Source organism: Macrobrachium rosenbergii, chromosome 43 (genome assembly GCF_040412425.1).
Source record: "Macrobrachium rosenbergii isolate ZJJX-2024 chromosome 43, ASM4041242v1, whole genome shotgun sequence".
Classification (NCBI taxonomy): Eukaryota; Metazoa; Arthropoda; class Malacostraca; order Decapoda; family Palaemonidae; genus Macrobrachium; species Macrobrachium rosenbergii.
In genome coordinates this window covers 53,614,125-53,640,999 of record NC_089783.1, presented here as the reverse complement: position 1 = coordinate 53,640,999, position 26,875 = coordinate 53,614,125, and the positions used below count along the sequence as shown (strand labels likewise).

Below are 26,875 nucleotides of genomic sequence, written 5' to 3'. Positions count from 1 at the left end.
AATAAGAATAATAAGAAGAAGAAGAAGGTGAGGAAACTTCCCTAAATTACTAATCTTCTCCCTATCATCACCTTCAATACAAAATTTTAAAGAAGAAGAATTTTACCTGAAGTTTCTCTCGCCTCCGCTATTTTCACCCTGAATGCAACTCATGATAGAGAGATCATATGAACGACACACGATCCGGATTGAGTTGGTCGGATTCCCTTTCGGAGGAATCGGTAACCCGATGAGGCGATCATGTTCTTTTTAAAGTGTGTCAAACTCGAGGATGTCATAATCGAGTTGTAAAATGGTATCTTTTTTTTTTTATCTTTCATTAGAGAAAGTATACAATATTTTACATTTTTAATAGCATTACAATCAGAACTTAATCAAAGGTAACTTAACTCTACCAAAAACAAATATAATTTTATTGTACCATTCGGGTTGACGAATATTTATTTTTACAAATAATCTATGTATTTCAGCGTTAACATTCTTCTGTAGTTACCCATATAAGATTTTGTTAGTACATATCCATTTTTTATTATCCTTGATTTTATAAACCGTCTAATACCATCGTTTTCTCTTGTCATTTTTCGACGGAGTTTCTCTCTTATTCAAGGACTACCTCTTACATAGTTTCTCATTTTTACATTTGGAGCTTTTATGAGACTATGCATACGAATTTCTTCAAACTAATCCGTCTAATTAACAAGGTATGCTGTTCTTGCATTGACATCAGGAGTAAACTAAAATATGCTGACATTAATAATCAAGGAATGCTTTCTAAGGACGAGAGAGAGAGAGAGAGAGAGAGAGAGAGAGAGAGAGAGAGAGAGAGAGAGAGAGAGAGAGAGAGCCACACAACAGAGTATTGTAGAAACCGAGAAACATGTCGTTATGTTTCGCGTTCCTGGAATATTCTCATTCAACTAATTTATTTAGTCGATCCATAAGGTTTTCCATTTAAGTATGAATGTGCGAGGAAGTGGTGCAGAAGAAAAGCAATGTATAGTAGCCGACCATTTGAAACAGAAAGATAGATGTTTTGGTAAACCCCATTTACCAAAACATCTAGCTCTCTCTTTCAACAGGCCAACTTCTAATACATTTCTTCTCTCCTGCACCACGTCCACGCAAATTCTAATGATAAAAATGGTACAATACTGCTTGTGGATAGTGAACATATATCGCAGGCAATAGAGGAAGACTCTGACAGCGTTTGTAAGACGAGAAAGTGAAGAGTTAATGTGAGCAAGAGTGAGGTTTTAGGGTTCAATAGACACCAAGAAGGTGGGGTAATGAGTGCTAATATGGATGGCTGAAGGTACTATTGTATATGGAAAGACCTGCAAAGAGGCTTCGGGTGTTTACGGAAGCCTCCGTCGGATTGCATGGAGGATTTGCAGAGCAAAATCTCTTTTATGGAAGCGTAGCGTGCATGCTAATTATAGATGAAAGATGAAAGGCTGAAGCTATTGACGTGTGCCGTCTGCATAGCATATGCTCCATGACGGTATATGTGACGAAAGAAGAATTGAAACAGCGAGAAACGAAATTGCAAAATGATGAGAGGATGGGTCAAAGCGTATTGAAATGGCTTGGCTGTGTGGAAAGAACAGAGGACGGCAGGGTGGTGAAAATATTGCATAAACCGTTTTAGGAAGCGGAAAGGAGAAACAGAGAGCCACCTGCACAGAATGCTCTGTGCAGAATGCTCTGAACAGGTAGCCACCTGTACAGAATGCTCTGTTCAGGTAGCCACCTGTACAGAATGCTCTGTGCAGGTAGCCACCTGTACAGAATGCTCTGTACAGGTAGCCACCTGTACAGAATGCTCTGTGCAGGTAGCCACCTGTACAGAATGCTCTGTGCAGGTAGCCACCTGTACAGAATGCTCTTTAAAGGTGCCTCTGTACAGGTAGAATAAAATCAAGGACCTTAACAGGAGCAATCTGTGGAGGTATATGGAATGGCTAAATTTATGAAATTTTCCGCTCATGAGTTAAGAAAGTTACTTCATAAATTTACAGGCACGTATCACATAAATGCCTGATGTCCGCATGAACGTGCATAAGATTTCTGCGTTGCAGCGTATTCGCAAGAAAATATAAAATAACTACAATTCTGCAGATATTAACTGACTAGCAAGTTTAAAGTTGCAGCCTTAACAGACGTGGAAAGAGCTAACATGACAATGATAGCCATGACCTATAAGGAATAATACTCGATTTATACTAGACATTTTCTACTTCATATTTGCTTGCAGATGAGGAACCTGTCGTGAGCAGCCTTTACATTTTGCTAATTGAATTCTGAATTAATCTTTAGTCGTTTTGGTAATGAAAGGAAGAATGAATCGAAGCGCTAAACAGTGAGGCGATTAGAGTCATTTTCCTCTCTTTACAAACCTGCTTCTTATAGGGCATTCATTGACGAATGGTGAAATTGCCTTTTCACGCATGCGTAGGAAGTATACGCGGTTTATATATTAACGTCCATGAAAATCTCTCTCTCTCTCTCTCTCTCTCTCTCTCTCTCTCTCTCTCTCTCTCTCTCTCTCTATATATATATATATATATATATATATATATATATATATATATATATATATATATATATGTACGCGTGGGTGTTCAAGGTCTTATCCCAAACTACAATTTATTGGGTGGTTCTCGTATCCTGTCCAATAAGTCTAAAGTAAGTGCACATTTGCAATTATGAACGTGAATTCAACCTTTTGTCTGTTGGGGACATAATAAAATCGAAACGTCCCCTGAAGAACTGTTGTTAATTAAATATTTCTTTTTGCTTTAGAAAACTGCTAAAGGCAACATAATGACAACGTAAGGGCAGTGATGCAAGATAATGCTTGCTATAGTTTCCAGCATACATCTGCCTTGATTAAATCATGTATTTTACTAGTCAATTTCTTTATACCTGGGCAGTGTGCACTTCTCTCTCTCTCTCTCTCTCTCTCTCTCTCTCTCTCTCTCTCTTTCTCTCTCTCAATTCTGATATATTATTACCTACTATTGGTCATGCAGCGCTGCTAGAATTCAGAGGACCTTCTCTTCAGATATCTAACATACGCACAAGAAATAACCCAAAATTAATTTTTCCCCTGTTAAGTGTCTGGATAAATTACTTTAAACGCCTTCAAGAAAGTTTAAACAACTCCAGATAAGTTTGAATGGCAACCACTGCCTTTTTTTCAGTCTACAGAAATTTTCGTCGCTTGAGCTTACGGCTGCGAGTATCACTGGAACAGGAAGCCTCTAAAGGGGCCAAAGACTGAAAGTTTCCAGCTGTTTACTTTCAACTATGTAGATCTGAGTGTTTCATGCGTCTGCGTTCTCCTATACGTTGCAAGATTAAAAAGAAAAAAACAAAAGTTCCTCATTCGCTGCATCCAATTTCCATGTACATTTGTAGTCTGAATCTTTTGTATCAGGTTGGAATAAGTTTACTGCCCTCCCAAAAACACCAAAAACGTAAATCTATAATTTTTTGCCTTCACAATTTTGCAAGTTGTTTCTTGCACAGTTAATATTACATCTTGCCCGTTTCTCTTTCCAACTAATCTAATTCGAAAAGATTCGTTGCTCGTTTGTTTTTCTTTCGTATCAAACTCCCAAACAGAAAAATATACATTTAAAAAATGCTGCTTCGTCTTGACAGTTCAGAGAATGGCCACGCAAGGGTGAAAAGCTTTCATCAGTAATCTAAGTTGTGTGAAGGGTGTGTGTGAGTTATGTTGCACATAAACATTTGGACTAACCAGCTAACTGCATACGAAAATGGATATGAGAGAGAGAGAGAGAGAGAGAGAGAGAGAGAGAGAGAGAGAGAGAGAGAGAGAGAGAGAGATTAACTATTTGATCAGAGTTCCACCTGTATTCTTGCTTTTATGTAACCCATAACTTTGAAGGATTTCACTTACAGTATATTCACCTTGAAGTTGACAATAGATAATCAATCAGTTGCTTTTATCAACCAAGAAAATAAGAAAAGGTTTAAAGAAGGGAATGGATGGTGGAGCCTCATAGAATTGTCTGTCTATTGAAAGCAGAAAGGTTACAGGTACTGGGAGGTCAGAAGACGAGAGAATGTTTCAAAGTCTTCACAAAGCAGCTGTTGCAGCCACCTGAGATGAGAGGAGACGTGGCTTCTTACTCGGGATAGCAATGACCGCAATACTACCAGCAGAAAAAGGGAGAGGCGTTTCCGTAAATGGGAAACAAAAGAGCATCTAAGGTAACACAATGGACAGAGATATCAACTCGCAATTCAGTTCTGTTTTGAGGAAAAAATAAAATGCATAAAGAACGAGCAAACTCCACACGCTAACACTAAGACGATCGGGTCGCGCGAAATAATAGGGAAGAAGAAGAAATGAAACAAATCTGCGTACGTTTCAAAGTCCGACCCAAGGCAAAACATGCATGGAAACATTAATTTTCGACGGAAGAACAATGTTTACAATGCAGGGCGCGGTCCCACACCGTTCAGCAGCGCCCTTTCCCATTACCTGTGTATCGATGTGGGTTTTCGCTCGCTGTTTTGGGAGTGTGGGTCAGATGCTATATGCGCGTGTATGTATGAACCTTTCTCCCATATGCATACGCACATACAAACGGCCACTACTTGACTAACTACTTGAAAAAAATTAAAATTAAAATACAGTATATATCGTTCAAAGCAACGTTCACTACCAACTGACGAACCCCACGATACGCATCTCTTCACATTTCTCATTAAATGGAGGCTCGGTACATTTATTTATTTTCGATGTGAATGGCGCTTCCTGGCACACCCGCAGGGTGTGACTCCAGAGAAAAGACAAGATAATGATCACTGCCATATTCATACTGTACCGGCTGGACTGTGGATGAACCTCTGTGCGGAAAAACTTTGACAAAATTTGCTTATCCAGCACTTTCTTCTCCTCCCTAATCCTGACGCTTCCGAAGTATACCTTTTTCATATATCTATATTACCGTTCATTGTCCCACATGATCAAATTATCTCTAAACATTATTCAACCTTTCACTCGTACTAAGGTTTTTTTCCACTACGTATATCTCCAAATTTCTCGCCCTAATTCTCCTGATTTCTCATATAATAAGCACATAAATTTTATCTACAAATTAAAACTTTTTTTGATCATGTCAAGATTAGCGAACCCACTCACAGCAGGGTTCGCTATTCTTTACAAGAAGATTATTGGGTTCGTTTTTCTTGACATGGGAATAATCGGGTTCGCTGTTCTGGACACGAACACTTCGGTACCAGACGTTTGATCCCCTGGGGGCTAGTACTAAACAAGGCGAAATACATTTGACACGCCCCCGGGGCTAGTACTAAACACGGCGAAACAGTGTAGATGAATCACTGTTTCGCCGTGTTTATAGTACTAGCCCTCATGTAGAATTGGAGTTCGGACCGGAAAGGGTTGGCCATTCTTTACATGGGGGATCATTGGGTTCGCTGTTCTTGACATGGAGATGTTGAGTTCGCTAATCCTGACATGATCCATGTTTTTTTATTTCGTTCATATTTAACATTCACACTTCACTTCCATACAAGAGAGGTGATTCAACAATTACTTCATCCATTCTAACCTCGGCTTCAACAGGGAATCCAAGTTTCCTTCTAATCAGCTGCCTTCGTTGCTTCAACTATTCTGTGACCCCTTCTCTCATTCTACCCAAGATCTACATACCCTGTACTCTGGTTTTCCCAAGATCCAACATTTCTGTAACTAAATACTTAAAGGAGTCAGCTGCTTACGTTCTTCCACCATTAATTTCAAGTTCTATTTTTCCACCTTCCAGGTTTCCATTTGCCCTCATAATCTTACTTCTGCTTAAATTTACGATCTAGTTTCTCCTCCAGTTTGTCTTCAATATGCACTATCATTACCGTGTCATCAAACATCAGACATTTCACTGCGTGCTATTTTTCTCTGACTTGCAGATGATACAGTACCGACTGAGGATGACGAAGAAAGATCAAAATAAGATAAAGTTGAGAGAAGATGTGAACAGGGAAAGTTATGAGGGTAAACGGGAAGAATAGAAGCAGCAGACTTGTCGAGTACTCAACAGTAAAAATACTGACTGACGGTGGAATGAAAGAGGCGAGTTATACGGCATAATTACAGGGAAAACACTCATGGAAACACCCTATACAGCATACAGTCTCACATTTGAAGAACACACTGAATGGGACTGACAGGTGTTAACTCCCTCAATACCCGAGGCTTCTGCGTGTGCTTGTTTACGAGCGTGATGTTTTGCTTTGGAATCGGTGGGCGGCGGCAACACGACCATTGTTGCCAGATCTCGCTCTGCGCTACATCCTCTGCGGTGCGAATCGCCGTACAGATTTATCTACCGCTCTTCCTGTTTGATGGGAAGCTTCTTCCGGGAAAACTTTAAATAAGTCACATCGAGAGGAATAGCGTCTAATAAGCTATGCGACGTGAAAGGCTTTAATTTTTATACTTTAAGGTATCCAAGTCCTTTTTCTTCAACCTCAGCGCAATCCTTTCTGTAAATATTGAAAATGTTTTCTGCTTCCAGATGTATGTTTCTCAGTCTACCGTCTCCTGGAGATCTTTGATTTAAGGAGGATTTGAATATCTCCAGAATACAAAGTTACAGTTCCTTATACATACACACACATACATATATATATTATACAGTATTCACATAACATAAGATGGTGTAAAAATTGATCGTAAAATAACACCTTATAGTTTTTATCTTTTATATTTTGTAAAGAAGTTCGCAACTCCACCACTGAAGTATGAGAAAATATTGGAATCCACATGCTACTCTGCAGCCTACTAAAGCTGATATATATATATATATATATATATATATATATATATATATATATATATATATATATATATGTGTATATATATATAAATATATATATATATATATATATATATATATATAATATATATATATATATATATATATATATATATATATATATATATATATATATATATATATATATATATATATATATATATATATATATATATATATATATATATATATATATAAAAGAATGAGATCTATAAGGACAAGTGACTCAGTTTAAGCAGGCCGCCACAAAGCGTGAAGAATTATAGTTTCTGAGAAGAGGAAAGAAAATTCTTACTCTGCAAAACTTCCATCATTTTCTCTCAAACCAATTTCCTTTTGTCCATTACTTCCATTTTCGTATTCTGAGCTCTCCGCTTCTTTGATCTTCATAAATATCTTTCTGTAATTCTTTGTAATCGTCATTATCAAAAGTCTATCAGCCTTGATGTCTGTCACTGTCATTGCGTGCTTCATTCCTTCTTTGTTTTGAGCTCTTCTTCTTCTTATTTCCGATTCAGCTCTTGAAGCATCTCACTTATCGTCCTTCCCTTTGCTTCCACAACTTCTTTAGTGGCATGTTCTTTGTTCAGTAAGGAGAGGTCAGCTGAGGTTTTCACTATCTTTGTTGTCTCTGCCAATCCTCTCTCTCACCTCAGCCCCCCAGAGCGCAGCCTCCTTTTCTATCAGATTCAAAACACTTCACTTATTCTGTTTTCCTTCGGTCCAGTTTTTAAATGCCGCTGATAACCCGATGCCACCATTGTACATTCTATTATTCTGATTCATTCAAGCAAAATCCATAGACATTCTTCTGTACAAAATGCCTTTACAGCGCAACTCTTCTGTAGTCTGTACCTACAGCTCACGAAGCAAGAGCCAGTGTCAACATCAAGCTGCCTTAATTTAACCACTTCAGCAGCACAGCACTGTTTGTATTTCTCTAAGTCGTTCAGACTAAATCCTATTACAAAGAAAATACTTGGCAAAGGAGCACATGCCTTCTCTAACGCATCGTGGAGACGTGCCAGTTTTTGATTGTCTAAAGAGTCCTTCCTTAATGGCAAAATCCTGTAAAGGCGAAATCATCAGCATAGGTCTACGGTCTAGAGCAGTGGTTCTCAACCAGGGGGGGAATTGTGACCAAGGACTTTTAGTATTCTATGCATATTATTTGGAATGCACCTTTTGAGGCAGACAGTTTTGGGAAAGGAGGTGTGGGGAATGACATTCTGACATGTGGTGAAAGGGTGCATGGGCCAAAATAGGTTGAGAACCACTGGTCTAGGGCATCCGTGCCATTACTGAAAGCAGGTCCGTCACTGAGGATTCTTGCAACAATACGAGTTTCATAATTTCTCTTTGGTTTTTGCAATGTTGTGAGATAACTAATACAAAAATTTCCTGGGTGACCTAAACCAAGGTTGCTCTGCCAGTCGCTTTCAAACAAAACAGTAAATAAAAGCCAGTGAGACGACGAAAATAATGAACGCAACGAGCTTTGAAATTACCATAATGAACGACTATCAGATGAACCGGAGGTTTTAATACTTTTTTTCATTAACTTTTCATTTTTATTGGTAGACTCAAACATTTTCATGGCTAACCTGACTAGCAATGCGTCACGTGATAAACCGTCATTTTTTGCCCAATATGTTTAAAGAAAACGAAGCCAAGGACACCCCAGGGTAAAGAGGGTAAAGACAAGTTCGTCTTGATTCATCTCCCGTCGACTCCCATTACCAGGAACACGAGACTTTATCTCGAGCGATGTCCTGAAGGACTGAGAGAGAAAAAAATAAAAAACTCTTCATGGAACCAGTTTTCTCCTCTGCTTTGAAGTCGTGATAGAGATTGATAATGTGAGGACCATTTGTCTACTTCTGTTTTGAATAACTTATTTTCCTCTACTAGAAGATAACATCCGGAATCAAGTTGATATTGTTAAGAAAAAGTTCCGAGGATCGAGTGTTTGGAAGTCGGTTTGATGTTTACTTTACTTCTTTCTCTATCTTTATCAGCAGTCGACTGCGAATCACAAAATATTCACGTCGCAAATCACAAAATATTCACGTCGCAATTACCAAAGTGATTTACAAACGATAACTGAAGGAAACGAGAATTCTAAAATGCCAGTTAATTCTAATCGTGACAACACTCAAACATGAATATGAGAGATACTACCAGTAGATTTACAACCAAAAGTTTCACACGAACACACACTCTAGATATCTCAAAGTTTGTTTACCAGTCTGTGGTCAAGCCCCTTATCCTCTTCTGCGATACGTCAAATTTTCATGAATTTACACAGACCTTTTTAACAGCTGTTTTTTGGCGTGAGGAAGAAGATCAGTTTTTTGAGGTGATAATCCATCTTTCATAATGGCGTAACAGTTAAAGCAAGTTGGAGGACGAAACACTTCCAGATACAACTCGATATAACTCTCTTCCCTTCATTCCTATCCTGTACTACAAGTCTCGTACCAAAAAGGACCTTCACAAAAAGTCACAATGTCCAGAGATGATAATACTCACCAGAACGAAAACATCCACAGGCCCGTCGTACGGTTTCAGTTCCCTCGTGAGGAGAATGGCCCGAAACCTTACTGGAAATAAAGCGGGTCGTTACTCAAGGCTTTACACTGAATACACACAGGCAGAGAGAGAGAGAGAGAGAGAGAGAGAGAGAGAGAGAGAGAGAGAGAGAGAGAGAGAGAGAGAGAGAGAGAGAGAGGTTACTTTTTACTTGCAATTTCAATGGCATTCAAAATATTTCTGAAAGCCGTATAATTAACAGGAAACTATATGCAAAACTACCTCCTCGTCGTCATAGCAATAAAATTACGAGGGAATTGGTGTAAATCTAATGGAAATATTCAGGTTTAAAGAAGTCCATATCTGTTATCTAAACTGAAAATTTTAATCACTTTGCATTAATTGAATAAATATTCCTAGTATTGTTTGGCGATGTTTTATATATGTAAATATAATGGACGTGGACAAAAACAAGGGGAAAAGTCAGTTTTACTATACACTATACTAGAAAAAAAAGAGGCAAAAAAATGAGATATGAATATTAGGAAGAGATACCTGAAAAAAAAACTATTAGGCAAGAGAATAGGACCACACACGTACACTGAGAAATACTTCCCTGGTAAAGACAGATAAGAATTAGAGAGAGAGAGAGAGAGAGAGAGAGAGAGAGAGAGAGAGAGAGAGAGAGAGAGAGATGAACCAGAGTTAGAGAGAGAGGGGAGAGAGAGAGAAATAAACCAAAGTAAGAGAGAGAGAGAGAGAGAGAGAGAGAGAGAGAGAGAGAGAGAGAGAGAGAGAGAGAAATAAACCAGAGTAAAGAGAGAGAGAGAGAGAGAGAGAGAGAGAGAGAGAGAGAGAGAGAGAGAGAGAGAGAGATGAACCAGATTTAGAGAGAGAGGGAGAGAGAGAGAAATAAACCAAAGTAAGAGAGAGAGAGAGAGAGAGAGAGAGAGAGAGAGAGAGAGAGAGAGAGAGAGAGAGAGAGAGAGAGAGAAATAAACCAGAGTAAAAGAGAGAGAGAGAGAGAGAGAGAGAGAGAGAGAGAGAGAGAGAGAGAGAGAGAGAGAGAGAAATAAACCAGAGTAAAAGAGAGAGAGAGAGAGAGAGAGAGAGAGAGAGAGAGAGAGAGAGAGAGAGATGAACCAGATTTAGAGAGAGAGAGAGAGAGAGAAATAAACCAAAGTAAGAGAGAGAGAGAGAGAGAGAGAGAGAGAGAGAGAGAGAGAGAGAGATGAACCAGATTTAGAGAGAGAGGAGAGAGAGAGAAATAAACCAAAGTAAGAGAGAGAGAGAGAGAGAGAGAGAGAGAGAGAGAGAGAGAGAGAGAGAGAGAAATAAACCAGAGTAAAAGAGAGAGAGAGAGAGAGAGAGAGAGAGAGAGAGAGAGAGAGAGAGAGAGAGAGAGAGAGAGAGAAATAAACCAGAGTAAAAAAGAGAGAGAGAGAGAGAGAGAGAGAGAGAGAGAGAGAGAGAGAGAGAGATGAACCAGATTTAGAGAGAGAGGGAGAGAGAGAGAAATAAACCAAAGTAAGAGAGAGAGAGAGAGAGAGAAAGAGAGAAATAAACCATAGTAAAAGAGAGAGAGAGAGAGAGAGAGAGAGAGAGAGAGAATAGACTGTTACCTGTTTGCCCTGAATTGTACACGGGCCTCGACGGCTGGATGAGAATGGTCAGGAATTTCGGGTAGAAGTTGAGGGCTGCAACCTTCTGAAAGATCTTCCCGATACCCTCGTGCCCCTCGACCCGAAGTTGCCAGAGCCCATCCACGCTGGTATCCGGTACCTGATCAATAAAAAGGTATAATTTAAGCAACCATAATTCCCTGTCCTAGCTTCTCTGTTTTGCTCAAGATTTATTAATTCTTTCGATCTTTTCCAAGAATTCCTCGTTAGTGCGAAATTGTAGATAGATAGATAGATAGATAGATATAGATAGATAGATAGATAGATAGATAGATAGATAGATAGATATTTTTATTGACCACAATACAAAATAATATGAATTTTACAAAAGAGTATTTGGTCCAAATTACAAAATTAAATACAGTAGATTTTGTACAATCTCTTATACAAACTAAATGAATTTCAATTACACATATATTGTACTAAAACTAAAAACACGCCTGACGCAATTCGCTTTTTGGATGACTCTTGTCATATCTACGGGAGTAAATACGTCCAATCGTACCCAAAGACTTCAAAAGGGTCCCCGAATGGACTAGTAACGACTTAATCATCCGTCAGTCGAAATCAAAGCCTTTTCAGAACGCTCTGTCGAAATGTTTCCTGTAAAATTTGCCTGATTCAGCGTTTGGTAAGACTCCTGGGACGCCTCAAAAAACCACGCTGCCGAAAAAGCAGAGAGTGATTCACTAACTTCCGGAAATGTGATGGACCAAGCTGGGAAAAGGACTTTCGTATTTTGTAACAACTGGTTCAGAATCGCTACGTCATCGTTATGATGTCATGACGTCGTCACAAAATGGTGGCAAATACAAACCCTGGCGCCTGTGGGAGGTTTTCATGGGTGAATATACGACGCCACGAAAAAGCTGCCCCCAAATAAAGTTGTAGAATTCAGCGCGGACTTTCAGAGTGACCCAAGGTTTATGAGTGTGACTCATGAAGTTTTCGACGCGCGACTTCGCACAAGCAAGCAAGCAAGTCGAGTTTTAAAGTTTGGTGTAGTTCAATGCAAATCATTGAGCTCTCAAGCGCTGGTTTTCCCAGTGTCCAGTGACGGTCTTTTACATTTGCCTCGGCAGTGAGGTGATGTTAGAGCTATTTAAAAGTCAAACTGTGACCAATATTTAGAAAACTAGTTGACTCAGGCTGCTTGGGAGCAAAGGCTAGAATCGTAAAGCTGATTTCTGTTGTCTCCAGACCCTCAGAAGGTTGTCTGATGACAACGCAGGTGCTATGGCGGCAACGCTGGTCGTCGCTTGACCATATAATGTGAAGTGATGCGGACCAAATGACACATAGAAATGTGACCGACTGGCTTTCAGAAAGATGGATATTAGCAGAGAAATCTGAATGAATAAAATGGCGCTATGAGGCGAATCATAACTAGAGACAGATATATTTTGAAAAAGTTCTTTGAAAAGTCTTGTGGGGACTTGTTCCTTATTGCTCCTATGACTCATTATTTTTAGAATGCTAAATCTTTTTATTGGGGTTTGGTTCAAACACGACACACACACACACACACACACACACACACACACATATATATATATATATATATATATATATATATATATATATATATATATATATATATATATTTGACCATTTGACCATGCCTCCTACCCTATGTATGTGAGGGTGCCAGAAGGGTTCCAGGTTTGTGGTTTCTCATTGAATATTTAGGGATGAGGTTGCTACCTCCACACCCATTTCCTTGACCTCAGCAGAAATGTGTATCCTGTTTTAGCTGAGTGGACCAGTAAGCAGTAGGTCGGGAGTGATCCACGGTGTTAGCAAACGTGAGTTGAGCGTTGCACCACTAAGACACTGCACCCAATTTGGTTGACTCTGAGGTCGATATATATATATATATATATATATATATATATATATATATATATATATATATATATATATATATATATATATATATATGTATATATATGTATATGTATATATACATATATCTGTGTGTGTTTATGCTCTGTATACGAGTAACTATGAAGCAAAGGACGCAAATAATTATCCCTTAAACGTTCTGGGCGCCATCTATAAGCATGCCCACGATTCATGCCTATTTGAAGGAAATGGGGAATCCCGATTTCGTCCACAAATGGGTAACTGTGTTAGTGTCACATTCGTGTACAGCTTTTTCCCCCCTTCCCTCTGGCTTTTGAAAGTTGAAGGTCATGAAGGCAACTTTCATTACCTCTGCGGTGACGTCATCTCGCAGAATCGGCGAGAGATTGGCGGCTACAGGTGCTTGGGCGACCTTCCTTGAGAGTTTTTCTCTCTTTTCGTTTGCACTGAGGACGCTGTTGTTTTGTCTTCTCCTATCTCAAGGGTTCTTTTATACTGAAGGACAGTAGATTAACTTAACTTTCGCTCACAATTTATCTTTCCAACTGATTTCATTCGTTTTACCTGAACATATCTGTTCTTTTTCAACTGTCCTTTTAGTCAAAGACGGTCTGTTTTCCAGCTAATTGGTCAGCTCAATCTTAACTCATAACATTTTTAGCATCAACAATAACTGATTTGCTTAATCTTTCCAATCGGCTGGGATTTCATTCGTTTTACCTGAACATATCTGTTCTTTTTCAACTGTCCTTTTATTGTATCAAATGACGGTCAAATCGTCTTGCTTCCAAGTCTAAGAATAAATGGTCAATCTACTCTCAAGTCGATCTATAACTCATAACATTTTTAGAATTTTTCTCTCTCATCTCAGACTTCCTTAAAACATTTTTTCACAGCATTCTCACTCATAAATCAAGGAATAGCTCCCGCACCTTTTTCAGTAATTTTACTTTTGGGACCAATAATTCCTCTGAACATCCAGAAATTGAACTCTAAATTCAAATCTCTACTCAAAGTATTTGGTCACTGAAGTCGCAGAATGAATATTTACTAAAACTATTTTGACATTTAACTTTAAAATTTAATAATTTCTTTGACTTGAGAGTAAAATGAAATGTATTCAGTACTTGTTTAATGTAAGAGTCCAATGTCTTGAAGTGATCTAAGGATAAAATTACTCACATGACTTCAAGACATTGGACTCTTACACTATACAAGTACTGAATACATTTCATTTTACTCTCAAGTCAAAGAATTCCTCTATGTATTCATTCATTTTACTCTCAAGTCAAAGAATTCCCCCGTGTATTCATTAATTTTACTCTCAAGTCAAAGAATTCCCCTATGCAATCATTCATTTTACTTGCAAGTCAAAGAATCCCACTATGTAATAATTAATTTTACTCTCAAGTCAAAGAACTCCTCTATGTATTCATTCATTTTACTCTCAAGTCAAAGAATTCCTCTACGTATTAATTCATTTTACTCTCAAGTCAAAGAATTCCTCTATGTATTAATTTATTTTACTCTCAAGTAAAAGAATTCACCTATGTAATCATTCATTTTACTCCCAAGTCTGATATTTAGGCAAAACATACAGATTTTGATCTTTGACCAGATAACTGCACAAAATATGCTCGTTTGTATTGATGTATATAAACACGCCAATATTTACATACAGATGTATTTTAATTTATATCATTTATCACATAAATCAAATAATTCCGCCACACATTTTCCTCTTATTTAATCCTAAATTACCCAAAACAAGTTTTGGATAAAAATATGGTATACAGGGTACTTTTACTTGACTTTGGAGTTGATGGAGTCCTTAGTGCTAAATTTACCGACTGGCAAATACGTTCAAAAATAGGAAATATTCACCCAAAATAAGCTTTTTCTAATAAATTGAGCTTGTAAGATGCCACCACTTGCATTCCAAACAAGCGGACGTTTAAAGAGATCTGATGCTAATGCAAAACAGCTCATTAAACTAAAAAAAATACTTTTACAGGCTATTGCGCTGTACCTTAAATCGTTGGGCTACTCAATTCTTTAGCCAACTCTCCAATTCCATCACCTAAGGACATAACAAATTAAAAAGAAATTTGTACTTTCCCTAACATACAAACCCACAACATCGTATGAGAGGATATCATTAGGGGCGCATGCGCATGATAGCTATGAATAGACTCGCTTTGAAGAATACCACTAGCTACTGAAGGCCTCTCATAATCCAGGACCCTGTGACTCCAATTGTTCCTTAGCCGTCGTGGCGATAAGACGTGCTAATTATACGTTCTGCGTATTTTCAATTCACTTTATGTTTTGTGAGACCTTAGCTTTTTCCACTTGTCCTCTCCTTTTCTGATGTTTTGGTGGAAAGTTTTGTTTTACCCAGGGCCAGCTCTGCGCATAGGCCACAAGGCGGTTGCCTAGGGCCCCAAATTACAGATAAAATAAAATAAAACAATCATTAAAAATAAATAAATAAAAATACATGCATAATAAACTTGAAACACACCCTTTACACTTAGGCTACTGGGCACATTCTCTCTTGAATACGTTTTCTTGATACTTGACACACTTTCCTTCTTAAAGTGGGGAGGGAGGGTAGCGCATCAGCCCTCAGGTCATCACCAGTTCTCACACTGATGCAGAAGGACGCCGTCGCGTTGTCATTTCAGTCAAAGAGTCAATGGCTTGGCCTTTGTAATGAAAAGGTCATCCAAGCCGAGTACATTGTTTTAAAGAGTTTTGTTACTGAATGCTATAACCATTTGTCTGAGTATTTTCTCAAAGAACATCTAGATCAGGCAATTGCAGACAAGAGGGAGGATGCTAGATACTTTTTGCCATCGCTCCCCATTAGACCAGCACCTAGAAGACAGTCTTTCAGTTCCAATAACAGGGGTAGACAATCTAGATCTACAGGACAACCTTTGTGGCACGAAGGTTTCGTCAAAGCTCCCAATCTTCCAGAGGTAGACTATGGGATGAAGAAAGGCAACAATACTGTTCCCCCCTAGGTCTGGCAAACACAATGCTATGGGCACAAGGGGAGCCAGTAGATCAGTACATTTTCCCCTTATCCACTTCAGCAGACCAGGGTGGAGGGCTGTCTGAGGAACAAGTGGAAAGAGTGGAGGAAAGCCAATGCAGAGAAATGGACAGTACAGACTACCAGGACCCTTCCAGCAGAAACCACTCTTGACACCAATACCTCTCAAGTAACTGAAAAGACTCCCCCAAGCAGCGGGCCCTTCAACAAGAAATTCATGGCACGCTAGACAAGGGGTTGGTAGAAATAAAAAAAGAAAAGTCATCAGCGTTTTGCAGCTGCCTTTTCCTGGTAGAGAAGGCATCAGGGGGTTGGAGACCTCTCATAGATCTGTACCAGTAGCGAACAGACTGTTCAAGTTGTGGGTGGGCCCCACACTAGACCTGTTTTCTTTTCAACGTCAAAGAATTACAAGCTGCCCCTGTACTGCTCTCGGGCTCATTCACAATTGGACCCAGCGAAGGTTAACATTAATTTTCAAGCCAATCCTTGGGGACAGTGGTATGGGGCTAGCAACTTCATTCCAAAGTCCGTCCTAGATAAGAAACTGGAGGATGAACGCCCATATATATATATATATATATATATATATATATATATATATATATATATATATATATATATATATATATATATATATATATATATATATATATAATATATATCCATATGATCATATGAATCACAATATGCTTTATTCCTAAGTATATCGTCACCTCTTAGGGATATTCTACAAATTAAAACACAGGTTTTATCCTGATTATATCCAACAGCCAAAAATACAATCACAATTCAACGGTAAAACCACATCTCAGACTTAACATAAAAGCACACTTGATTAAAATCTTGATATTTCAAGTCCAAAAAATTACAAATAATGAAAATAAAATCAAAACATTTCCACAAAATTATAGACAAGATACCGGTACACATAAAACGAAAACGAACAGATATGCACTCATGAAAAAAACATTTGAAAACATTAGCAACGCACGACCAACATTTCAGCATCAAAGAGAAAAACACACCAAGAGTAAAAAACATCACGAGACACAAAGAATGACAGAAATTTCGGCTAAAAACAACGGGACGGCAGAGGAATGGTCGTTCAGAGCCGGACCTCCTAATCTGATGTTTAAGGTTTTCAGAATCAGTAGTTCGTTGAGTTCCTTTGTTTGGCCAATTATTTTAAAAAATCTTCCTGTCTCGTAGGAGTTTCAGTTTTGATAATGAGATTCCTTATATCAGAAGTTTCCTGGTTAGATAGCTTACAAGCAGATTATTTTAGCTAACGCCCTGATGTGAATCGGCCCTGACCCTGAGAAGACTCCGGGTAGATCCTATATGTTTTCCCAGATTACATCTGGGACAAGTTTATTCATAAACGATGCCTCACTCATCAAAGGGCAGAGCCGATCTTTAACTTGAAGAGTGATCCGGTGGTTTTAGGATTCCTGAGAATGAGTTTCATATTTATGGCTCCAAAATGTTTGTGTATGGTCTCAGTGAAGTTCCTTCGGGAATTATCATTTAACAGGTAAAGCTCTCGTATTTCTGTCTTCATCCATTTGATCGAATTTATATGTATGATTGTATGTACGTATTTATGTATGTATGTATGTATGTATGTATGTATGTATGTATGTATGTACACATATATATATATGTGTGTGTGTGTCACATCTTGACACAGCTTTGAATATAAAAATTTGGCGGCCGAAGAAGATTGATTTTCACTTAGTGCAACTGAAAATGTTTACTTTTTCCCATATCTTCAGAGAAATATCCATCTTCTAAATATAACAAAGCAAAATTCAATTTTGATACAACCATAAGAGAGAGAGAGAGAGAGAGAGAGAGAGAGAGAGAGAGAGAGAGAGAGAGAGAGAGAGAGAGAGAGAAAGCAAACTCGTTAGAGTGTCTGTTTTCGAGTGCAGTGCATTCACTCCGACATACTTTTTTTTTTACTGCTTTGACAACACGATTGAAAGAATCATAAAGACATTCTTTCTCATTGTTGTAGCCTTCTTAACTGACGTTTGTGGGACTTCACAGCTTTCTCTCTTTTTCTATGTATGTACAAACCCACACAGTATATATACAAATATATATATATATATATATATATATATATATATATATATATATATATATATATATATATATATATATAAAATAAAGACAAAATCCATGAAGGAAAGAGAAACAATGGAGTGCTGAGAGGCCTTTGACTGTCGTCCTTTACTTAGTAGTCTGCTAATTAAAGGACGACAGTCGAAAGGCCTCCCATCACTCCAGTGTTTCTCTTTCCTCTGTAGATTTTGTCTTTAATTATGTAAAGTATTCATCACGTTCCATATTTTCGTGATTCAGTTATACATACATACACACACACACACACACACACACACATATATATATATATATATATACATATATATATATATAAAATATATATATATATATATATATATATATATATATATATATATATATATATATATATATATATATATATATATATATATATACATATATACACACTCATGCCAAATTGAAAACCTGACTATTATTGTCCAAAGCAAAAAATCAAACTGATTTACTGATACTGGAGGCACTCAAAATACACAGTCCTCCTGCGGTTGTTTTTACCTTGAAGTTTTAATTTTTTTCTCTCTCAACTTCCTTTGTAGTCATTTCCAGTTCTCTTCCAAACTCTGCACCAGCAGGTTAGTTCGTTTTGTTGGTGAATAGTGCTTTTCTGTATATATAATTATTCATCATTTTTTTATACTTTGACCCGTACTCTGTTTATTTTACGTCTTTTGTGAATCTTTTTGTAAGTTTTTTATGCATTTTCATTCTCTTGTTTGTTTTTTTTATAATTGTGGCTTGTAATACTGTTTTGTCAATTTTTCTTATCCATATGTTATCTTTTTGTAGGAAGTCACGGAAGATGTAAATATAAGATTTGCGAAACGTCGGAATAAACTGTGTAAAATACCAATCTAATTGTATTCTTGGCTGGACCTTCTATCAATATATACGGTGTATGTATACTGTATGTATATATATTATATATATATATATAAATTATATATATATATATATATATATATATAAATTATATATATATATATATATAAATTATATATATATATATATATATATATATATATATATAATATATATATATATATATAATTTGCATGTATGCTTGATTTTTCGGTGCATATATGCATACGTGTGGACGAGGAAAATAAGTTATTATTGCGTAATCTCACTACTGCGTTGATAAAAAAAACATAATTTATATAATTAACTCGACTTCCTTAACAGTTCTATAAAGAAATGGCATTCCCAGAGAAATTGAGATCTATTCATATTTCTCGTTTTAACCACTGCCGGATCTCTTCATGAACACGATAAATACGTGTCGTGTTGTAATTCTGAACAATACTGTAACTATCAGTCTTCCTTAAAATGTGAATAGACCCATACACAACCCAAAAGGCGTATGGAGTATGTACAGTAATTTTTAGGCCAAGCGCCAAGCGCCTGGCATCTTTGAGGTCATTCAGCGCTGAAACGGAAATTGAGTGATAAAGTTTGAAAGGTGTAACAGGAGGAAAACCTCGCAGTTGCACTATGAATCAATTGTTAGGAGAAGGTGGACAGTAAGACGGAAGAAAGAGAATATGAACGCAGGTACAGTAAAAGGAACGAAAGGGGTTGCAGCTGGGGGCCCTTCCAAAGACCCTTACGTAATGCCTACGGCACCTACCTCTCAACGGGGCCAAAAAGCGTATGGACCAGAACGCCCACGAATGAGAACAGAGGCAGTTCACGCACACACAGCAGATTCCTCGTTGCATGAGACCGCATAATCATTGACCTTGGTTGAATGACAGTCATTCCTGCCTTCCGGTGGCGCCTCTCGATAATGAGGCCTCGGATCCAACTGAACCGTAATTTCCCGAAATGGCTGTTCGTTCCTTCGCGAGCAATACTTTGCTACTGTTCTCCCGTGTGATTTTGGCGCGAAGGTTTCTGTCGTCTTCTCGTACTTTGTTCCTATTACTTAGCGAAAGATATTTCTTTCCTATCTTAGAGTACGTTTCAGCGCTGGGTATTCATCAGGCTGATGTCACAAGATTACGGACACGCGCAACTTCGGTTTTGGCCCCAAGTACTGCTGGCCGTCTGGTTAAAAAACATGGCGAGAGGTGCTTGAAAGCTCCCGGAAAACTGGCTTGGGTGACACCTATTCAGCCTAGATTTCTCTTTTGACAGACAGTGTACAAGCGCGGTGCGTGCACGCATGCGTGAATGCTCTTCTACGCTTGTACGCACGCGAGTTTCTGCACGAGAAGGCAGAACACAATAATGGCGGGAGCGATGTCTCCAGAGTTTTGACATTCAGCATTCTCACGACTCAGGCAATTCCGACAGCAATAAAATGTGCTTCGAAAAATGACCAATAAATGAAACAAGTGTCTGATTCTGATGAGACCATAAAACCATGATGAGGAAGAAATAGTCACATGTTCAGAGGTGAGACTTCTTTAAAAATGGAAAATAAAATCAGCAAAAAAATTATTGATTTTCTCTGAACACTCACTTCGTGACAGCTCTGCAGGCGCCTTATAATGTCCTTGTCGAGGTAAGGAAAAATATCAACGCGGAGAAATTTTGTGACTTTTTACATCTTGTACCTAAGACACTTCGCCGAGACCTGCACATTCGCCGTCACAAGCCAAATTTCGAATAAAATATTTTAGGCTTGACTTAGTTTTAGGTAAATAACTAATTTTCCTTCTTTATATGTACGTTTTCGCAATGACATTACCGAACATTTTTCTAAATACAATACGAGATGAAGCCAACAGGAGAACAACAATGGCCAACTTTTTCACCCACACAAAAGCCCTCAAGTACAGCAGGTATTGTCAGGCTGTGATAGACGAGAGGAGGAAACCAATTACCTAGATTTACTAACATGATACTACAATGCAATCTAATGCACGTCTAATTTCCGAGTAATAGAAGCGTGACGGCATGTGATTAAAGTTAATGCTAGCCATGGTACAAATCCAATAATCTCCCTGCTCTTACCCGACCTAGCTCTTGTTGGTCGTAGCACAAGGCAGGCTGCTGCAGCAAACAGTGTGTCTTTTTCTAGTGCCAGGTTTAATACTACTCAGTTTGCCAGGGGTTTTATTTTGGCTACAACTAAAATGTGGAGTAGTTTCTCCTAGTGCAGTTGCGGAATCATCTCATCTCCAAATGTTTAAGCGAGGAGCGCATTCATTTCTGCTTTATGCTGACATTTCCTGAATTCAAATGTACCGGTTTCATCCTCCATTCCCTCATTTATTGATAACCTTTTCCCATAACTTGTCCGTCTCAGCAGACTAATTTCCTTCTGGAGCCCTCTTGGGTTTATAATCTGTAGACTCTGTACGTGAGGGTTTCTGGCTGAAGATTTAAAGACAGAAAGAAATGTCAGCTTTTTCCTATGACTGTCATCAACAAAAAACGATTGTGCAAGATCAGTACGAATCTGCGATAAAAGTGCGGTAAAATTTCCACTAACAAATTTGCTCTTAAAATTCCGATCGCATCCGTCAGATAATATTCATCCAAGCCAAGCCTGACTTCACACTGATAATAACTCAGTCGTGCTCTTCGTGTCCTTGTCTTCAGTTAAATTTACGATGGATATTGGATTGTCCCCCGGGCGTAGTTTTTCTATTTAGTAACTTGATTAACCATTGCAATACTTTTTGATACTTTTTCTTCTTCCCCTTGTTCTCTGAATTCTTTGTTAGTTGGTGTTCTGTTTAAAACTAAGAGAATCCCTTATGTTTTCAAAGGGCGGTACACCTAGACAGTCAGGCTAATTCTACTATTTAATATAAACGAGGCGAATTTGTTTTCTTACCAGGCAATATGCAATCTCCTTTGCAACTGAAATTACTGAAGCAAAATCAGTCTTCTTAAAAACAGAAAAAGAGGGCTCATCACGGCCAGACAACTGAGAGGGGTGATAGATGAGTCTAAGGCTTTTAACGGATAATTAAGAAGCTACAAACGGGAACTGGAGAGGGGTGATAGATAAGTCTAAGGCTTTTAAAGGATAATTAAGAAGCTATAAACGGGAATTTGAAAGGGGTGATCGATAAGTCTAAGGTTTTTAAAGGATAATTAACAGGCTATAAACGGGAATTTGAGAGGGGTGATAGATAAGTCTAAGGTTTTTAAAGGATAATTAACAGGCTATAAACGGGAATTGGAAAGGGGTGATAGATAGGTCTAAGGTTTTTAAAGGATAATTAAGAAGCTATAAACGGGAATTTGAGAGGGGTGATAGATAAGTCTACGGCTTTTAGAGGATAACTAAGAAGCTATAAATGGGAATTTGGGAGGGGTGATAGATAAGTCTAAGGGTTTTAGAGGATAATTAAGAAGCTATAAACGGGAATATGGGAGGGCTGATAGATAAGTCTGCGGCTTTTAGAGGATAATTAAGAAGCTATAAACGTGAATTTGAGAGTGGTGCTAGATAAGTCTAAGGCTTTTAAAGGATAATTAAGAAGCTATAAATGGGAATTTGAGAGTGGTGATAGATAAGTCTAAGGCTTTTAAAGGATAATTAAGAAGCTATGGAATTTGAGAGTGGTGATAGATAAGTCTAAGGCTTTTAAAGGATAATTAATAAGCTATAAATGGGAATTTGGGAGGGGTGATAGATAAGTCTAAGGGTTTTAGAGGATAATTAAGAAGCTATAAACGGGAATATGGGAGGGGTGATAGATAAGTCTACGGCTTTTAGAGGATAATTAAGAAGCTATAAACGTGAATTTGAGAGTGGGTGATAGATAAGTCTAAGGCTTTTAGAGGATAATTAAGAGGCTATAAACGGGAATTTGAGAGTGGTGATAGATAAGTCTAAGGCTTTTAGAGGATAATTAAGAAGCTATAAATGGGAATTTGAGAGGGGTGATAGATAAGTCTAAGGCTTTTAAAGGATAATTAAGAAGCTATAAATGGGAATTTGAGATGGGTGATAGATAAGTCTAAGGCTTTTAAAGGATAATTAAGAAGCTATAAATGGGAATTTGAGATGGGTGATAGATAAGTCTACGGCTTTTAGAGGATAATTAAGAAGCTATAAACGGTAATTGGAGAAGGGTGATAGATAAGTCAAAGGTTTTTAATGGATAATTACGAAGCTATAAACGGTAATTGGAGATGGGTGATAGATAAGTCTAAGGCTTTTAAAGGATAATTAAGAGGCTATAAACGGGAATTTGAGATGGGTGATAGATAAGTCTACGGCTTTTAGAGGATAATTAAGAAGCTATAAACGGTAATTGGAGAAGGGTGATAGATAAGTCAAAGGTTTTTAATGGATAATTACGAAGCTATAAACGGTAATTGGAGATGGGTGATAGATAAGTCTAAGGCTTTTAAAGGATAATTAAGAGGCTATAAACGGGAATTGGAGATAGGTGATAGATAAGCCTACGACTTTTAGAGGATAATTAAGAGGCTATAAAAGGGAATTTGAGAGGGGTGATAGATAAGTCCAAGGCTTTTAAAGGATAATTAAGAGGCTATAAACAGGAATTAGAGAGGTGTGATAGATGAGTCTAAGGCTTTTAAAGGATAATTAAGAAGCTATAAACGGGAATTTAAGAGAGGTGATAGATAAGTCTAAAGAGAGGTGATAAGTCTACGGCTTTTAAAGGACAATAATTAAGAAGCTTTAAACGGGAATCTATGATTCTACATGAAAAAAAAAAGGACAAAAATACTTCTGAATAAACGTATTTCCTGGGGACGACACAAAAAGCAAGGCCCTGATGGCTAGATAAGTCATATTTTCTAAATTAGACAAAATCAAGTTGAACTACAATAGTTTTTCGGGCCCACCGCAAAACTCCACTTACGCTATTCTTCTCCTCGTCCCTAGAAAAGAAAAAGAAACAACACGGGAAGAAAACATGTTTTTGTTGTAATCTGACCAAAACAAACGACCTACCTTAAGCAGAATTTCCGAGATCTGACCTGGCTGGAGCCGCACTTTTCCAGATGCGACCTGTTCGCCATTGTGGACGAGCCCGGCCTTGACGAGAAGAATCTGGCTCGTCTGGAGAGCCTCCACCGCTAGCCGATAGACCGAGTCAGGGGAAACCTCGCGCCCGCCCACTACCAACCAGCGCCTAATGACGAAAGAAATCACAGTTATATCCAATTCCAAAATCTGTTTGGCACGATATGCTTTTCTTGGTCAAATGCTAGTCTACTTAAGTTTCTCATTTAGGGAAAAAAATAAGAATGTATGGTGAGGGTAATTCGCTTTTCAGTAGTTTATCCGTTGTACGTGAACATTTCTTGTTTGCATACCATCAGTAAATTCTGGTATGCAAATGAAACCATGTTTGTGTGATTGTATATGATGGAGTTATGCTATTCTGGAAATAGGCAGAGCTTCGATAATATACATATCGTTAAAAATAGCGTACAGCACAAAAAAAAAAAAAGTTTCTCAAAAAATCCTAATTTCCTTTGGGCATGAGCGAAGCAAAGCAGAACTCTAGTCTAAAAGTTCAAAGAGCTTATTTACAGGGTTACAACAATATACACAACCAACACTCAACGCTTTTTCCCATGATTGTCATCAACAAAAAACGATTGTGCAAGATCAGTACGAATCTGCGGTAGAAAGAAACAGACCGTAATTATCTGTCAGACTCGGCAAACTATGTTTTAAAGGCATCTAGACCTAGAATCTACAAGTTCATTTTCGGAATCTTGAGCTGCCTCGTCCCCCTTTACTCTGCTATCGAGTTTTAGAATTCTCTTCCCCCTTACGCTTCCATGATTATCTCTCTCAGTTTGCTAAGAGTTTTATCTTGGCTACAACTAAAGAGTTTGCCCAGAGCAGTTGCGGAATCTTCTGATCTCCAAATATTTAAAAGAGGAGCAAATTCGTTCCTGCACTCTGTTGAAGCCTCCTGAATTTCAGGTGTACCGATTTTATTTTCTATTCCCTTACAGTCATTTATCAATCACTTCCTTCAATGATTTGTCCCTCTTTCTGCGTCTAATTTCCCTTTGGCGCCCACTTGTTGACTCTGTCCATAACGGTTGCAGCAGAGGACTGTGAGAAAGAAAGACAGCCATCTTTTAAAGGCCAGGTCTATAAAGTGCTCTGGGTAAGCCCACTCTCCTTTACGTTTTCTTCTTCTTGTCTCCACAGGAATTAAGCTACGCTCGGACGTCATAGCCTGGCCCTTCAATAGTCTTTTGCAATATGACAGATTTCTATTCTTAAACTGGAGGCGTCGGTTAGAAGAGATCAACTCGCGCCATGATGAGATTTCAGTCGTCTGCAAACAGCCTGGTGCAAGACTAACCGTAAGAGGTATGATGTCATTGCATGATGGAAAATCCAGCGCTCCCTTGTTCGACTATTGACATTAATACTTTCTTTCTCTCTCTCTCTCTCTCTCTCTCTCTCTCTCTCTCTCTCTCTCTCTCTCTCTCTCTCTCTCTCTCTCTGTTTTCATTTTATATTTTTCTGGAAATAATTACAAATCAGAGATGAATCTTTGCTTTTCAAGTCAATTTGCAAAGGTGTCATACAACGATTATGCCACACACACACACACAAATAAACACACACACATGCGCACACAAACACACACATATAGACGTATTTTACTGCGCTATCTCATTGTGTAACTCTTTCAGCACAATGTTCATCAATGTCCATACTGCCCTCTTAGCCAGACCGCAGTTGAAATGAGATTGCCAAAATCATTTGGGTTTTAACATGGGCAAGCACAGGGAGAACCCCGGCCAAATGGCCATGCCGACAGCCGACAGAATTCCGGGTGTGTTCCCAGCGCGGGTGCAATTAGGGGGGACTTATGAAAATGTAAATTTGGTTCATCAGGAAGTTGGAAGTTCATCACGAAGTTATGATTTTCATTTGTGTGACACTATGAAAAGTTTGTCTCTGTGATGTGAAGAGATTTTTGTCTCTTTTAGACTGTTTCATAGATCTGAATCACATTAACTGGAACATATTTATATCCTTTGTATGTGGCTGCATAGGCGTACGAGGCAGGGGGGGGGGCTGGGGGTGCTGCAGCCCCCCTCCCACCAAGATTTGGGCAGACAAAAATTTTTCGGGCAGAGTAGTCAATGTAGCAAGGCTATTCAACTGGCAGGTCGTGAGCTAAATCCGGTCTAAGTGTGTTTTTTCTTTTCGTGAACTGTGGTTTCTTCCTTCACACACACAAACACACACACACACACATATATATACATATACATATATAATTGCTTGGATTTACAGGCAAAATATGCTTCAGGCAGAGAGAGTTCAGGCCCCTAGATGCTTACATTTCTTGCCTCAAGGACAGAGTAGAATCACTTAAATAAGTTCCTTTGTGGAATGAAGATCTACGGTAGCCTGTGTCGTGATTAAACAAAATTCACGCGTCCTCAAGTTTGCATGATGGTCATAGCGCTTCCTTCACGCTGAATTCTCATCTGTGGTTCTTTTTCTATTACACTTTCTTTAATCATTTTTACTTTTCCTTATTGTTTCTTTTGCATGAGTTGTTACATCCCCTTCGAGAGGCAGTTTAATCAATTCTTAGGCGCTTGACTTTTATTTTTTTCACTGAGTTTTAAATTCATATAAGTTCTTCCATCTGAGCTCATTATATTCATTCGTTAATGAGGCGTGGTTGGCACTCTGTTTTCCGTAGCCGACCCCATGCAACCTTCTGGCCTGGTCTTCATAGAGGTCCCAAGCCGCTCGCCTTGCCCTTCGAAGACAA

The 26,875-nt window shown here is 38.3% G+C and overlaps 1 protein-coding gene across 1 annotated transcript in view; it reads right to left on the bottom strand.

Moving 5' to 3' along the window:
• The window catches only part of LOC136828919 (CD109 antigen-like), a 197,906-nt gene that overhangs the window by 50,993 nt on the left and 120,038 nt on the right, over positions 1-26,875 (bottom strand). The window contains exons 3-5 of the mRNA XM_067087252.1: positions 24,061-24,241; positions 11,027-11,186; positions 9,405-9,475 (exon numbers count right to left, since the gene is read on the bottom strand). Coding sequence (XP_066943353.1) covers positions 9,405-9,475; positions 11,027-11,186; positions 24,061-24,241 — 412 coding nt within the window. The remainder of the gene's footprint in view (positions 1-9,404; positions 9,476-11,026; positions 11,187-24,060; positions 24,242-26,875) is intronic.